General features: G+C 49.6%; 1 protein-coding gene across 2 annotated transcripts in view; it reads left to right on the forward strand.

The window, feature by feature from the left end:
* UEVLD (UEV and lactate/malate dehyrogenase domains) overlaps positions 1-15702 on the forward strand; it is a 573150-nt gene that overhangs the window by 275897 nt on the left and 281551 nt on the right. For both annotated transcript variants that reach the window (XM_069623794.1, XM_069623795.1), the window contains exon 6: positions 12017-12153. In XM_069623794.1, coding sequence (XP_069479895.1) covers positions 12017-12153 — 137 coding nt within the window. The remainder of the gene's footprint in view (positions 1-12016; positions 12154-15702) is intronic.

Below are 15702 nucleotides of genomic sequence, written 5' to 3' on the forward strand. Positions count from 1 at the left end.
CGCACCTGAGCCTCAAGTGTATCAGTCCTGTCGGCTAAGGAGCGGACGTCCTGGCGTAGGAGGCCCAGGTCTATGGCCACCGCGTCGATTTTGTGCTCCATAGTGGTCTGGAGCAATTTAATGGCTTCAAGGATTTGGGCATTGCTAGGTTCAGTGGCCGTACCCGGAGGGTCAGGCTGTGCATCTGTGATTGTGCCGTTAGAGGTTTCGGAAGCCATGGGTCCCCCAGCCGTGAAGGTATCAATGGTGGTTTAGCGCTGTTTGGACCTGGGCCCTTTGGTGGACATGGCGGAAGGCCTGCCGGATCTTTGTCTTCACTAGCGTGGGCCCGGGGCGGTCGGAGCTGATCGGGGTTTTATGCCCGGTGGGTATGGTGGGCAAAGGGGGTGGGGGAATGCAGGCACGGCACTCTCCGGTGATCCTGCTAATGATGGGCTTCCCCCCCGCTCACCTTGTGGGCTCAACGACGCCCGGGCCCTCCGCTCTTCTTTCCAGCCGCCACTCCAGGGGCTCCGCCCTCGGCAGGCTGCGTGTAGTGCCCAGGCCGCACCGCCCTCGGCCCGCGTGCTGAGTCGCGTGTATCCTCCGTCGGCTTCCCCCACCGATCGGTCAGGTCGGAGGGACCCAGGAGCAGGTTGGTGAGGAGGAGCTGGGCGGGGGGGGCCACTCGAGACACCGTCAGCAGTCAGCAGCTCTGGAGGCAATGTTCGTGGCCGAAGGGCATCTCCTCTCGGCTGGGCATCCAGTCGCGTATGTCTCCCGTTGGCTTCCAGCGCGGGTCTGGCAGGATCATAGGCACCGTATCCGATCGGCTCAGCTGGTGCGGCGCCGCGGTCCGGGTGCCGTGTATCTCAGCGCGAGGGAGCCGCCATTTTGGCTCGGGTCAGCAGCGATTTTCCGTGTGGCCGCTCGGTCTCCGTAGGGCGCCTACGAGCTCGGAAAAACAGCCAGCAGGTGCAGGAAGGTAGCAGCGTTCGATGAGGAGGAGTGCAGGCTTCGGAGGTTCTCACTTTAAGTAAGAAAAACAGCTTATATTGGTCACATCGAACTGAGCGCACCCAGAGCACGTCCTCTTCACATGGCAGTTAGCCACGCCCCTCGAGTTAATGTTCCTCCCAAGCGCTGCCATCTAAATAGAGCAGTTTGCTGGGAACGTGCCAACCGTGTCTCATTGCTTCGAAGTTCCAAAATGGCCGATGTATTTTTCATGATCTAGTAGCAAGCTGGCTACTCATCTGTAACCAGCTAGACACAGATTGGTTGCCTAATGCCTCATCTCCACGCTCCTCGAACCAAAGGCGGAAGCCGCAACTCCAAAGGGCTGCGTTCTAAGGGCCTGTCTGCATCCGTCCGTGATGGGACGCAAGGAGCAGATACCCTGCTTCCATCTGCATACAGTAAGTGGCCTTGTTGAACTGTCTAAGAGACCACTGATTATACTATAAATGTGCCTCAGTACGGCCTCATCAATCAGAAGACATACCTGCTACCTCTTCCTGCGACTTTCATTACATTGCTAACACATAAAAAGGACTATGCTTCGCAGCAACTTCACAAACTATTTTGTTTAGCACGACCTGCCTAGGCATCACTCCTGCATTTCGCCCATACTAAGATAACCTCGGATTGTCATGTACAATGGCTTAGTGTACTATAGTGTACAACACCTGTCTATTACAGTTGTCTAGGCTGTAATCTTAATATTGCATGTAGTATATGAACGTCTACCAGTGTCTTACCGTCTGCCAGACTCATGCGCTGCCTATTTATTATTCTGCTATGTTGATACTATCATGCTTTGCCTAAACTCATCCAGTCCATTAGGTTTGCTTCACACCTCATGTTTCTGAATACAGGCACACTAAATGTCTACAACTAGCACGCCCCGTAATCACGATCTACTTTGTGATAGGCTAAAATAACGCCTCCCAGCCATAGCATACTATGCAAGTCCCATTATTGGTCATCATGTTCCCGTTCTGTGCAATACAGAACACAGCACTCTGCTCAGGAGGTGCGTTCATTGCCCATGGCAAAGGACTATCTAGAATGGGCTGCCAGCGTCATTACCCCATCCCTTGCCCCACCCCCTTTCTTCTGACCACCTCACCATTCCCTCCTCTCCAGGAACAGGCCAATAATAACCACTTCCTACCTACAACCAACTAAGAACCTACTTTTGATATACTCTTGACGTCTTCAAACCAAATCCCAACTAAAATGAATACTATAATGACAACCCCTTTCCACAATCTCATCAGACGTAATAGACTCAGGTCTAGGACTAAACTCATCCACTTAGATATCAACACCACTCCGACTAGCTGTACACACCCTCAAACTAATACCATACCCACAACTCATTCATTTAAATCATTACCTAAACAGCATGCTAACCCTAAATGAAACTCCAAAATCCAACCATTCACGACCAGTCGTTCCACCAGAACCAGATACCATACCAACTTTTAAAGAGGTGCTCATCAACGCGCGCTCACTTGGAGCTCATGCTATAGAAATCCACAACCTAATTACCGATAAACAACTGGATATCTTAGTTGTAACAGAAGCTTGGCTTCACCAAGCTTCAGGACCAACGCTAACCATCGCCATTCCTCCTGGATTCAACATCCTTCGATCTGACAGATCCAGTACTCCTGGAGGCGGAGTCGCAATAATAGCTAAATCAACCCTACAAATTAAGGCATGCCCCCTTGAAGCAATAGATGGATACAAACTCCTTTTAGCCAAATTCACCTCTAGTCCAAAAACTACAACCAACTTCCTGGTTGTATATAGATCACCTAACAAAAACACCCTCCCTCTCCTACTCGCACCCCATATCAAGCCTAATACCAAATGTATCGTACTCGGCGATCTAAACCTTGGGTATAATGATCATCTTGATCACAAAGCAGCTGCCTGTTATGCGACCCTTAGTGATATGAATTTCACCCAATTAGTCCGACCCACAGTAAAGGTAGAATACTTGATTGGATCCTCCCTTAATGCACAGTTATCCATTGATTCTGTACTACCCCTCGATTGGTCTGACCACCACATCATCAGCTTCTCCATAACAAGTAGTACCAAAGACACCACCCAAACAAAAACAAAATGGATACCAACGAAACGAAAAACATCAAAAAACTTACTGCAGATAATTTGTCCCCCATCCTAAATGATGCCCTGAGAACCACCACCTTAATGAGTAACAATCCTAACTACCTGGCTGACTGCTACCAGAAATGGCTTCAAACCACTATCGACTTAGGAGCACCTATTGTAACCAAAACGCGTCGAGCCAACAAACGCTCCAGCTTTTGGTTTAATGAAGAATTTATAACGCTTAGACTAAAAAAAAGCTCTAGAATACTCCCATAAAAAAACAACTCTCCTGACTCAGCAAACGCCTTTAAGAATGCTAACAAAGTCTATAAAGATGCTATTATCGCCCATAAGGCGGAAGCCTTCAACGTGCGCATCAATAATGCCTCCTCCAATTCAAAAGAGCTGTTTATTATACTTAGAGACCTGGAAAATCCAATTCAAGATACATCACCAGTCAATGCCAGTAAAACCTGGTGTACGACTATCCAAAATTTGCTAGCAGCCAAAATATTACTATTTCAAAAGAAAATCATGTAAAAAAGAAACACCTTAGTAAATAAAAACCTGCCCACCCCCATCAAAGACCCATCTAATCATACGAATCATGAACCGTTCCGTTTCACCCCTATCACTCAAGCTGTTGTGCTGGACACCATATCCAAAATAAAAGCCTCCAATTGCAAAGGCGACCAATTTCCCGGCCACTTAGTAAAGACTTGCGCCCCCACCTTGTCACCCATCGTCACTAATTTTATTAATGCCTTATTTAAGTCTAACACGGTCCCTGCCAGCATTAAAGAAGCATGGGTAACCCATCTCCTGAAAATGCCAACACTAGACCCCACGATACCCACAAACTACCGACCTATAACACATGCCCCTTTCCTGCTGAAAATAATAGACAAAATCGCATACACCCAAATCCAAAACCACCTAGAACACCACCAACTCTAGGGTGCTCGACAATCTGGATTTCGCCCCAATCACAGTACTGAAACTGCTCTCCTTGATTTAAAAATCCAAATGGATTCTATAAGGGAAGCAGGAAAACTGTCTCCAAATGTTGCTAGATCTCTCGGCGGCATTCGACTTAGTAGATCATAATAAACTTTGTGCCACACTAACTAATGACTTCAGTTTCTCTAAAGAGGCAACCCAATAGGTCAAATCCTTCCTTGCAGAGCGCACGTCACGAGTATCTATTGGAAAAGAGATGGCTGACCCTATACCAGTTCCCATAGGTGTGCCCCAAGGATCCTGCCTTTCGCCCACCCTCTATAACGCTTACACAAAGCTACAATTCTCAGCACTGGATGATATGGGTGTCATCTACACCAACTTCGCAGATGACAGCCAGATACTTCTCCCTCTGTCAGGCAACTACGATCAGGACACTTTGCTCATCAACCAAATATATACCTTAATTCAAAACTGGATGGCCCACAATAGTCTGTCTCAATTATTTTTTTTTCAAACGTATTTTATTGGTATTTGGTGAAAAAATACGTGCAGTACAAACATGTGAATTGAACAGTGAGGTAAACAAGGGAGGAAATAGTGAGGAGGGGAGAACAGAAGAAGGGGGAAAGAACAACAAAAAACAACAACAGTCTTCATGTAATAGCGAACGTTTCGGTGGGTGGATGGGTCGGGGGCCATGCCCCAGCGCTTCAGGAAGCAGGGGGGGTCGCATACAGGGTCCTTCGGTTTGGGCCAGGTGCAGGGAGTTAGTGTCAGTGTGATGGTATGGTTATCAGTGGGGTTTGTGATCAGCGCTGAAGCAAATGTCTCTCAGGAGGGCCCTCCAAGAGTTCAAGGTGCCGCTCTCTGTTTCACTGCTTGATGTTGTTCCTTCTTGCCAGGCTCTAGTTTCAGCTGCCGTCCATCTCTCCATCTCTTTAAGCCAGCGTTCGTGCCTGGGGCCCGATGGCGTCTTCCAAGCCATCGCGATGGTTCTCTTAGCCAGGATGCATGAGATGTCCATTAACCTAACAGCATGCTTGAATTTGCTGGGTCTGGGGTAAATTCCCAGTAGCCCATCGCCGGGAGTCCATTCGTACCTCCGCATTCCGGCGTCCATGCAAGTCTGTTTAGCTTTGGACCATAGTGTCATCGCTCTAGTGCAAGTCCAGAACATGTGGATCATGTCCGCTTTATCGTTCCCACACCATGGGCATGCTGGGGAGGATGTCTTGTTGAAGGAGGCGACCCTGTGTGGGGTCATGTATGTCCTGTACAGGACGTTCAACTGAATCTGGCCGAATCTAGCGTTCCTTGACACTTTTTTGGGGAATATTAACACTCTTTCCCATTCTTTGTCCGTGATTGGGGTCTCGAGGTCTTCTTCCCATCTTGACCTCAGAGCTTCGCCTTTAGGGTTGGGTTTGTCATATAGTCTGTTATAGAGCCTGGAGACTGGTCTCCAACCCATACGTAAGGTCGTGCATCTCTTGTAGTAGAGGGTCTGGGATGGGCTCCTCTGGCCAGCTGTTCCATTGTTTCTTGGCGGTCTGCTTGAGGCGGTGGTACCAGAGAAACTGGCCTGGGGGTATTCCTTCAATGGCCTTTAGTGACTCGAAGTCCCTAATTCCCCCTCCTCAAACATGTCACCCCATGTGTATACACCGGCTTCTTCCCACCTCCTTGCTGTGGATAGGTCTGCCTCCGTTCTGCAAGTGTCTGCCAAGATAGGATTATCCGGAGAGTACGGATGTTTCACTCGCTTGATGTAACAGGACCTGGCCCATATCTTCCTTCCTAGCTCAATTACCTGTGGGGTGGCCGGGGATAGCCGCACGGGGTGCCATAGGGTTTCCTTGGGGGTTACGTTGATCGAGGATTGCCTCAGTAGTTCCGATTCAGCCGAAGGTTCGTCCGAGAGCCATTTCGTTATGTGGCTTAACTGGGCAGCCAGGTAGTATAACTGGAGATCTGGTAGCTTTATCCCTCCCTCTTTATGTGGCAGGGATAGGATGGCTAGCGACAGTTTGTGTCTGTGAGGTCCCCAAGTATAGGAATCTGGTGAGTATGATCATCTTGACTATCGCTGCTCTGCCTACCATTGCCAGCGGGAGCTTGGACCAGAATTTTATAGAGCGTCGAAGACTCGTGGTTGCGACTTCTGTGTTGTGTTCATGCGTGAGTAGCGGGGTGTGGCTCACGTTGATCCCTAGGTATCGGAACTTGACCAGTTGCCAACTTATTCCTACAGCCGGGAGATCGTTTTCTGGTTTGCCGCGTAGGCCCGCCAGGGGGAACGCAGAGGACTTACTTCTGCTGAATCTGATCCCGTTGTATTTCGCGTAATTGTCGAGTACCTCTAGCGCTGTTGGTGCGTTGACCTCGGGGTTTCTCAGGTATAGAAGAACATCGTCCGCGTATAGGGATATTATGTGGTGTACATTGCCCACCTTGATGCCAGCGTCGAAGAGCTGTTGCCTAAACTATAGTGCGATCGGCTCCAGGCCCAGTATGTACAGCATGGGCGATAGCGGGCACCCCTTTCTCGTTCCCCTTTGTATCTCCCAGGCTGCTGATACCATTCTTCCCGTTTTCACTCTTGCCACTGGGGAATTATAGAGGACCTTGATCCACCTGATGAAGCCCCCTCCGAAGCCGAATCTCCTCAAGACTTCCCTAATCCACTCCCAATATATGGAGTCGAAGGCCTTGATAGCGTCAAGCGACAATACCGCCAGGTCCTCGTCTCTCTCGTATGTTTCGGCCATTATGTGTTGTAGCCTCCTTAGGTTAGCTGTGGTGTTGCGCCCAGGCACAAATCCGTTCTGGTCTTCATGTATTATGGATCCCACCACTCTGGCCATCTTGCTGGCTAGTATGGATGTGAGAATCTTAGCGTCATAATTTAGCATGGCCAGGGGGCGATAGGATTCGCAATCAGTGGGTGATTTGTGTGGCTTGAGCATGGGAATGATTATGGTCTCTTTCATGGTGTTGGGTAGGACCCCGTTTTGTGTATGCCTCTTGGTAGACTTCGTGGAGAACTGGGGTAAGGATGGGCTCATACGTTTTGTAGAACTCGGGTGGGAGGCCGTCGCTGCCGGGGGCCTTGCTGTTGGAGAGGGACCTGATTGCCCCTTGCACGTCTTCAGGAGTGATCTCCATCTCCAGTTCTTCTCTCTGCTCGCCTGATATTCGGGGGAGATCTATCTCCTCGAGTGTTTCTATAATGTCTTCCGTGGGAATTTGTGCCTCGTGGGCGTAAAATTTGGAATAGAATTCGGCAAATGCGTCATTGATCCCCAGTTGTCATGTGGGATATCCCATCGGCATCCCGTATCTCTGTCGGGAGGTGCTTGGGGTGTTCTCGCTTGCAGAGCCAGGCCAGTAATCTCCCCGGTTTGTCCGATTCCTTGTGGGATCTGGCAGTGTATGTGGTGAAATCGAATTTCTCCAGTCTTTCCCATGCTTGCTGACATTCCACGCGAGCTTCCTTCAATTTGCTCTCGATCTCTGTGGAGTTGTCGTGAGTGGACTCTAGTCGGGAGATCTCTGCTTCTTGTGCTTCGAGTGTTGTCTTTAATTGCCTGCGAATTCCGCCGGCTTTTGATATAATTTCTCCTCTGGTCACCACCTTCATGGCTTCCCATAATGTGCTCCAGGAGGATACCGAACCCTTGTTGATTTCCAGATATTCTTCCAGTTTTCCGGCGAGGTCTTCCCTGAACTCAGGGTCTACGAGTGCCTCAGTCGGCATCCTCCACATTGGGATCGGGGGTCTGGGTCCCTTCTGTTGCCATAACATGGTTAGTGGGGAATGGTCGGAGATTGTTCTCCACAGGTATTCTGTAGCAGCGGCTCGTGGGGCAAGCTCCTTGTCTATGAACAGATAGTCAATTCTTGTATGGACTCCGTGCGGGGCTGAGTAGTGGGAGTAGGTCCTCTCGGTTGGGTGGTGCTCCCTCCAGATGTCCACCAAGTTGAGCTGCTCCAGTGTTTCCTTCAGGGCACGGGTTGTGAGGTTGCTCGAGTGGGGAGGAGGCGATGATCTGTCCATGCTTGCGTCAGCGACGCAATTGAAGTCGCCACCCCATATAAAGATGCTGTCCCGGTGTTGAGTCAGCTTTGCGATCATTGTGGTGAGGTATGCCGGTATTCCGTGATGTGGGAAGTATGAGTTAGCCAAGCAAATCGGGGTCTGTTCCATTGTGCCCCAAATCACTACATATCTCCCTTCTTTGTCTAGTTCACACCCCTCCAATTGGAAGGGCACGTCCGGGCTTATCCTTGTTAGCACCCCTCTCGCGTATTTGGAATAGGGGGACCCTCTCACAGTCCCGGCCCATCGGTCTGCAATCTTGGACATGGCCCCGTCGTGAGGTGAGTTTCCTGCAGCAGTGCAATCGAGACTTTCTTCCTTTTGAGATAGGATTGTATGCGATTCCGTCTGAGGTATGAGCCCATACCCCTCACGTTCCATGTCATCACGGTAAGTTGTGCCGCCATCGGGTCCGAGTTTCAGGTCGGGCGCGGGACTCCGTCCCTAGGGTTTGGCTCTGCTTTAGTCCGTGATGAGCTGATTGCAGGGGAGACACCGCTGGTTCCCGAGCTCCAGGGCCAAGTCCCGGGCCCATCCCGGTCTTTATTAGCGAGAGAAATTTGAAGACTGTGTAACTAATGAAACTAATAACAAAACTCAAACTGGTGCGCCCAGCGACTACAACATTGTCGCGGTGCTCAGGCGATCTCGAGCCGTCGAAGCCCATCCGGGAGTCGGGCGCGAGCTGGGTCAGGTGGGTGCCTGGCCCAACTGAATTCTACGCTGGGGGTAGGACTAGGGCCTGGCGGCGGAGCCGAACGAGGCCGTTTCCTTGTGGTAAACTGAGATTGGATTACCTTCTGGTTTCCGGCGCCTTATTTACTGGTTCTTTACGGTTACATGTGGGTTACTTGTGAAATCTGAGAGAGTTAGGCCTCTGTCCATGGATTGTCCTTGCCGTCGGCGAGATTATTGTCCTCTAGCCACATGTTGGCTGTGTCTGGATTGTCGAGGAATACCACTCTCTCCTTATAAATGACCCTGAGGCGCGACGGGTAAAGTAGCCTGTATTTTAGGTTCAATTGGCGGAGCCTAGCTTTTATCGGGACAAATTAATTTCTCTCTTTGCACCTTCTGCGTGTAGTCCGGGTAGATGGCGATTTTGGAGTCCCCCCTTTCGATGGGGCCGCCCTCCCTGGAGTGTCTTAAGATAGTTTCTCTGTCCTGAAAGTTCAGTATCTTGGCTATTATTGGTCTAGGGTGCGAGCCCGGGGGGGGGGGGGGGGCTTCTGGAGGGACCTGTGGGCCCTTTCGACCGAAAATCCCTGTGTCAGCTTGCCGGCCCCAATTTCTTGCAGCAGAAGGGTTTCGACGAAGGATGTGGTGTTTGCCCCTTCACTTCCCTCAGGGACTCCTAGGATCCTGATGTTGCCCCATCTGGCCCGGCCTTCGGCCTCTTCCGCCCTCTCTTCTAGGAAGGCTACTTTCCTCTTCAGGTGGGCGACTTCAGACTGTAGAGCTGAAGTGGCCCCAGATGTTTCCTCTGTTGATTGTTCGATGGTCGTTACCCTCTCCGCTAAGTTGCGTGCGTCTTGGCGAAAGAGTTGAATGTCTGTTTTAAATTCGTCGATCTTGGAGTCTATGTGCCTTTTTTATGAGGCTATGGCTTCCAGTATGAGAGTGGTTTTCGGCGGCTACCCCTTCGCTTGTCTGGGCGGTTTCTGGGGGGGCTGGCCCTAGCTTGATTAGGGGTCTTTACCTTGGTGGAGACAAAGGAGTCCATGGTGGCAGCTCTGGTTTTGTTCTTGGCGGCCATCATGAGGTGGTAGTTGTAGATGCCCTGGGCCTCAGGAGCTAGGTAGCATGGGGGCATGTGATCGAGTCCCCCTTCCGATACTGGGCTTGGGGTGGGGGGCCCAGGTCAATGTTTTGCTCGCCCTCAGTCTTAAGCGTGCAGGCCCCTCAGGGTAGATGCAAGTAGAATCGGGGGTGCAGGGGTACCCTTTCGCAGGTGTTGCGAGTTCTCACGCACCTTGTCTTGTGGGTCCGTGCCGATGGAGGGTCCCGCGGAGCGTCTGTCTTCTCCTCCTGTGCACCGGGGTGCTGGGCAATCCGTGCCGGAATCGGGTCTGGCGTCGTCCCGGTGAGGTGAGCCGCAGTGCAGTCGGTTGCGGCCCAGGGAAACCCAGGATTGGGTATATCGATGTGTCCTTGTCCACGTTCACCCAGCCGCAGAGGAGCTTGGGTCACCCCAGTGGGCCGTGAGTAACTGCGGCGGGGCCCGCGTGGTGCGGATATCTCAGCGCGTGTGATCCGACCCGGGAGCCCCCGCACTGTGCGACGGGGAGCATCCAGGCTGCGGGCCCAGCACTCGTGCCAACTGAGCGACCCCCTGGAAGTCCGTTGGGGGAGGGGTTCCCCTTAGAGGCTCCGCTATGCAGTACGAGGAGCCATCTTGGAATCAATCGGAGCGGAGGGGGGGGGGAGCAGTCTTAGTGCTCCGGTAGTGTCTAGGAGGTCCGATTCAATGGGCCCACCGGCGGTTCGGGTACAGGTCCGCTTCCCACAACAGCACGTTCTTCTCCGAGGGCTGGTGCTTCACATGAGCCGGAGAAAAGGATCAGGAAACAGCGTCTCGGCCGGAGCTCGGCAGATCAGCTACCGCTCGCCATCAGCGCCAAGCCACGCCCCCCTAGTCTCTGTCTCAATGACGATAAAACAGAGCTCCTCTTTGTAGGCTCCAAAATCAAAATCAACGCCTTACAGTCCGACTACTCTTCATTCATAATCGATGGCACAGAGATATTGGTACTCAAACAGGTAAAAACCCTGAGTGTTTACTTAGACGCCAACCCAACTATGACCAAACAAGTTAACGCCCTCTCATCAGCCACCTCCTACAGCTCTAAACTTATTGCCCTAAGTCGCAAATTCCTCACTCCTAAAAATTGTGTCACCTTAGCAAGAGCATTAATTCTTTCCAAGTTGGATTATTGCAATGTATTATTCCTAGGTACATCCAACTCGGCCAAAATGCAACTCATGAAGAACAAAGCACTTGTTGCTGCGTTAGGTATAAAAAAGTCCGACCATATCTCAGACATCAGGAGGGAAACCCACTGTCTACCAATCAAGGCTAGAATTATCTTCAAAACCCTCTGTATCACTCACAAATGCATTGCCAACAAAGCACCTAAATATATCAATAACGTTGTCCAGGAAAAACATCCCAGAACTTTGAGATCAAATGACAGTGCACTCCTTGAAATACCACGATACAAAAGCTCTAGGGCAGGAGGTATTAGCTTTAAATTTCTGGCCCCCAAATACTGGAACACACTCCTGATAACCATCAAAAAGGAAGAGTCCTTCCTATGTTTCAAAAAATCACTAAAAACCTGGTTATTTAACTAATCCAGGCTGTAAATACATTAGTTTGTAATCACCCTGTACAAATCTTTTAATCAAGTTTTTATTTGTTATTTCTTGTCCAATGCTGTAATAACCAAACTGTCTGTAACTTCGCTACGCTGTGATACCTCGGGGTCTGGGCATATAATAAATGTAATTAATAAATAAAATAAATAAGTTTGTGCTTCCTCCCTTGTTTACATTTCTGGTGGTGGCCCCCTCTTCCTGGCCTTTAATGTTGCTGGTTCAGTCACTTTATTGAGGAGAGAAAACTTATTAGATAGGGACATGGTGGGGCTATAAGTAATTCGTTCTTTCTGTGGAGCCAACTTTGAAGGGGAGGGTATTAGCGAGCTGGGTATCACTAAATAAGGACCACTGGGAGTTAGGCGCCTTGGGCATGTTGGATGTATTACCATGCTTCCATACAGAGTGTAATTCAATACAAGTATTCCCGTGTTGATAGAGGTCTGGGTTATGTTTTTTGTCTTCTAGGTGTGTCAGACATTGATCTGAATACTAAGAGCACAACAGCAACAAGTTTACTCCAGAAAAAGAACGAGAGTAAAAAAATTACAGTGGTTGGAGCTGGAGATCTAGGCATGGCTTGTGTGATGTCCATCTTGGCTAAGGTACACATTTTGAGACTGTTTCATTTTCTTTCTTCCAAGTGTGCATTTTGTTGCTTGACATGAATGTGAAAGGTCTCAAAACTGTAATAATGGGATTTCATTAATTTGTCATTGGTATGAGTCTTACCAACAGATGTTAATTGAGTAATTATAATTTATATGCACAAAAATGTATTTCTAAGAAAGATTGCATAGAATCGCCTTTGAAGTTTCTTTCCATCGGAAGATGACTTGAGCTCCTAATTTGTTTGACTTTCAGTTGGATTTGGAGAACACTTCCTATGTGACTGGGATGAATGTTAGAGACATTCTATCACCACTCTCCCAATTCTTGCCATGATCTGCTAGATTGGCACTCAGATTTTAAAAGCACCTTTGGCACCCCCCATTTATACTGTCAGTCTGAGCACAAAGTAAAAGCCTCTGAACAATGCCCTTCGCTGTCTTTGAGATCTCCTGAGACTAAATCCTGTGATCACAGTTACTCCTCAGAGAAATTCTATAAACACAATTTCACCGCTCAAGACTCGCCCAAACAGGGTAGGTAGGAATCTTGAAATGATGGGGAAGAAGGTGTCCGTCATGGCTTCCTTCACAATAGAGGCAGCTAATGCCTATCCCAACCAGGTATAATTGGGTGATGTGGTATCCGATATCGGAGCTCATCACAACCAAGATCACTCACAGTGTTGCTCCTGAACACCATAACTATGGACATTTGAGCTTGTCAGATGAATGTCGGTCCTGCAAGCAGTAAGGAAAACATCTTCACACAGAACATAGGTCAGTGAATAAGTGTTCATTTCTTTTAGTGTGGCAGGAAAGGCTTGTACCCCAATCGGATGTCAGTTTCTCAGGTTTTGCCGTATGTTGGGGAGGTTTACACAAGCTACTGTCTGTGACAAAACTTAGGAAAGCCCACCTTGGAAGTACAGTACAAGTACAAGTTCTTAAATCGACAGTGTTCTTTGGTACAAAGAAGAGTGGTGACGAGACTGGCGAGTTAGAGTGTCTGATGAATCCACTTCAAGGATTTGTATCAATGTAATTTTTCATGTGCGCTCTCTCGGCTTCTGTTAGGGCATACACGCGACTACAGGGCAGTATTGCACCTGGTTCAAGGTCGATGCGGCAATCAAATGGCCGATGGGGCGGCAATGTTTCGGCAGCTTGTTTGCTGAACACATCTTTAAATTCTTTGTACTCTGACGGTAGGTCACTCAGATCAATGGTAGGGTCTGGTGTGGGCCCCTGAACCAAAGACATGGTCTGGTCCACAGTAAGACGGACAGTATGGCGAGGACAAGGATACTATGCGCTTGGACCAATTTACGTGAGGATTGTGTTTAGAGAACCATGGCAATCCTAAGATAACGCCAAATTGTGGTGCCGCTATAAGGTCAAACCGGATTTCTTCCCTGTGGTTTTGCTGACATAGCGTCAGTGTTTGAGTGCATTGGGTTATAGGGCCAGAGCACAAAGCAGTTCCGTCCACCACCCTCACCGGTTCTGGGTTTTCCTTTTTACACAAGGGCACTCCCAACTTGGTAGCGTAGGTTATGTCCATGAAGTTACCCGTGGCACCAGTATCCAGGAGTAGTGCAACCCTAACCTCCTGTCCTAAGAAATTCAATGACCCAGGCAAGGTGATATGAGGAGCATAGTTTACAAAGTCTCTGACTGGGGTAACTTCCACCACTTGGCTCAGCTGTAGTACCCCTACAACCGCCGAGCCGAAGCCTTTCCCTGCGCTTTGGGTTTCGTGGGGCATTCCTTGACAAAGTGTCCTGTGGTTCCGCAATATAAGCACATGCCTTCCTTACGCCGCTGTTCTTTTTCATCCTTGGTAAGTGGGCCTGGGTCGAACCGATCTGCATGGGTTCATCCCCAACAGTTTTTTCCGAGGCACGGGTTACATGCGTCTGATCTAGTCTGGCTGTTGGGGGTGAGTCCCCTTATTTTTTGTCCCCTCGTCGTTCTGCCAGAGGATGGTCATGGCGTAACACCAGATCGATCATGGAAGGTCAGTTTTGGGGTTGGGGGTCTACCTGTGCGATAAGGTCCTTCAGCTCGTCACGTAGACCTTGGTAAAAGAGGGACATTCTTTTATTCCGAGGCCACTCCGCCTCAGCCACCAACCTATTAAACTGGGTGACGTATGTGTTGAACTCCTTATTACCTTGACGTAGGGTTAGCAACTCCCTTTCCCTGTCCTTGCACATAGCCGCAGCTCTACGGTTAAATATTTTGCCGAATTCAGACTGCAATTCGTCCCAATTATATAGTACCCCGTCATCCCTTTGTACCAAAGGATTTGCCCAAGCCACTGCATCTCTGGTGAGGTAGGAGATAACAAAGGCTGTTCTAGCCTGGGTTGCCCTAAACGCTGTTGGATTAGTGAGAAAGTGAAGCTGACATTGAGTCAGAAAGGTTTGATACTTCTGGGGGTCACCTGAATACCTTTCTGGTGGGCAAATGGCACTATTGGCTCCGGGGTGACATGTACCTGAACGGGAGTGGGAGCAGAGGCACATCCTGGGAGAGGAGCTGTCTGTGCTGTCAGAGAGCGTACTTGGGTAGCCAGGGTAGCATAGTGTTGCCTAGTGGCAGTGAGCTTGGCTTGCAAGTCCTGTAGGACTTTAGTAAGTTCCTCCACAGCCGGCTGGATCGTACCACTCAGGCGCCTGTTATACTTGGGCTTGTGCTTCTGTCACAGCTTCTGATTCCAGGCGCAGGAATGGCACGAACCAACCACCCCCACTATAGTCTTGGTGCCGGCAAGACAGAGCTTACGCAGGCCTCCGAGACCCCAGCAGGGAAAGAGGGTTAGGATCGCGATGATTGGATAGGTATCGAGCAGAGGGTAACCGGAATGATGGTTAGGAAAGGGGAGGTGGACGGGCAAGGGAACATAGGACTGGCATAATAACATTACACACACACTACTACCCCAAACATACGCAGCTCTGTCACACAACGTTTGATACAGAAAGAGGCACTTAGCTCTGGTGGTGAGTGCTGGCCTCCTGCCTGCGCACTCTCCGGTACGGTGCCAGGAGCAGTTCAAATGCTGCAAAGAGAGTTTGGTATTAATGATCTGTGTTTTGTTCACACATGGTAAGGTACACTAGAACTGGTTGCAGATTGGTGACACTCCACCCCAGTGGTTGGTTAATGTAGGTACATGCACCCGTAGTGTTAATCTGCTCATGCAGCCTGTTAAACGCCAAACATAAAAAGGGACGTGCAGCTATGTCCGCCGCACGTGGCTGAATATTGGAAGTCAGAACGTGTGGCCCAAAGTCGCCGCACGTGGCTAAGAAATGAGAAATCCCATTGTGTTGCCAAAGTTTGCCGCAAGTGGCTTATAACAAGAAAGCAAAACGTGCTGCCAAAGTTTGCTGGAGTGGTGGGTTTTGAAAGTGCTGCTCGATTTGGTATACATGCAACATGCTGGAGAAAGTCACTGTCTTTAAATGCAGCCAACGCTGTAATAAAACTTAGGGCCTCATTAAGAGAATGGAGGTAATGAAAAAAGGAAGGCAGAAT

Source organism: Ambystoma mexicanum, chromosome 11, assembly GCF_040938575.1.
Source record: "Ambystoma mexicanum isolate Mex_15411 chromosome 11, UKY_AmexF1_1, whole genome shotgun sequence".
NCBI lineage: Eukaryota > Metazoa > Chordata > Amphibia > Caudata > Ambystomatidae > Ambystoma > Ambystoma mexicanum.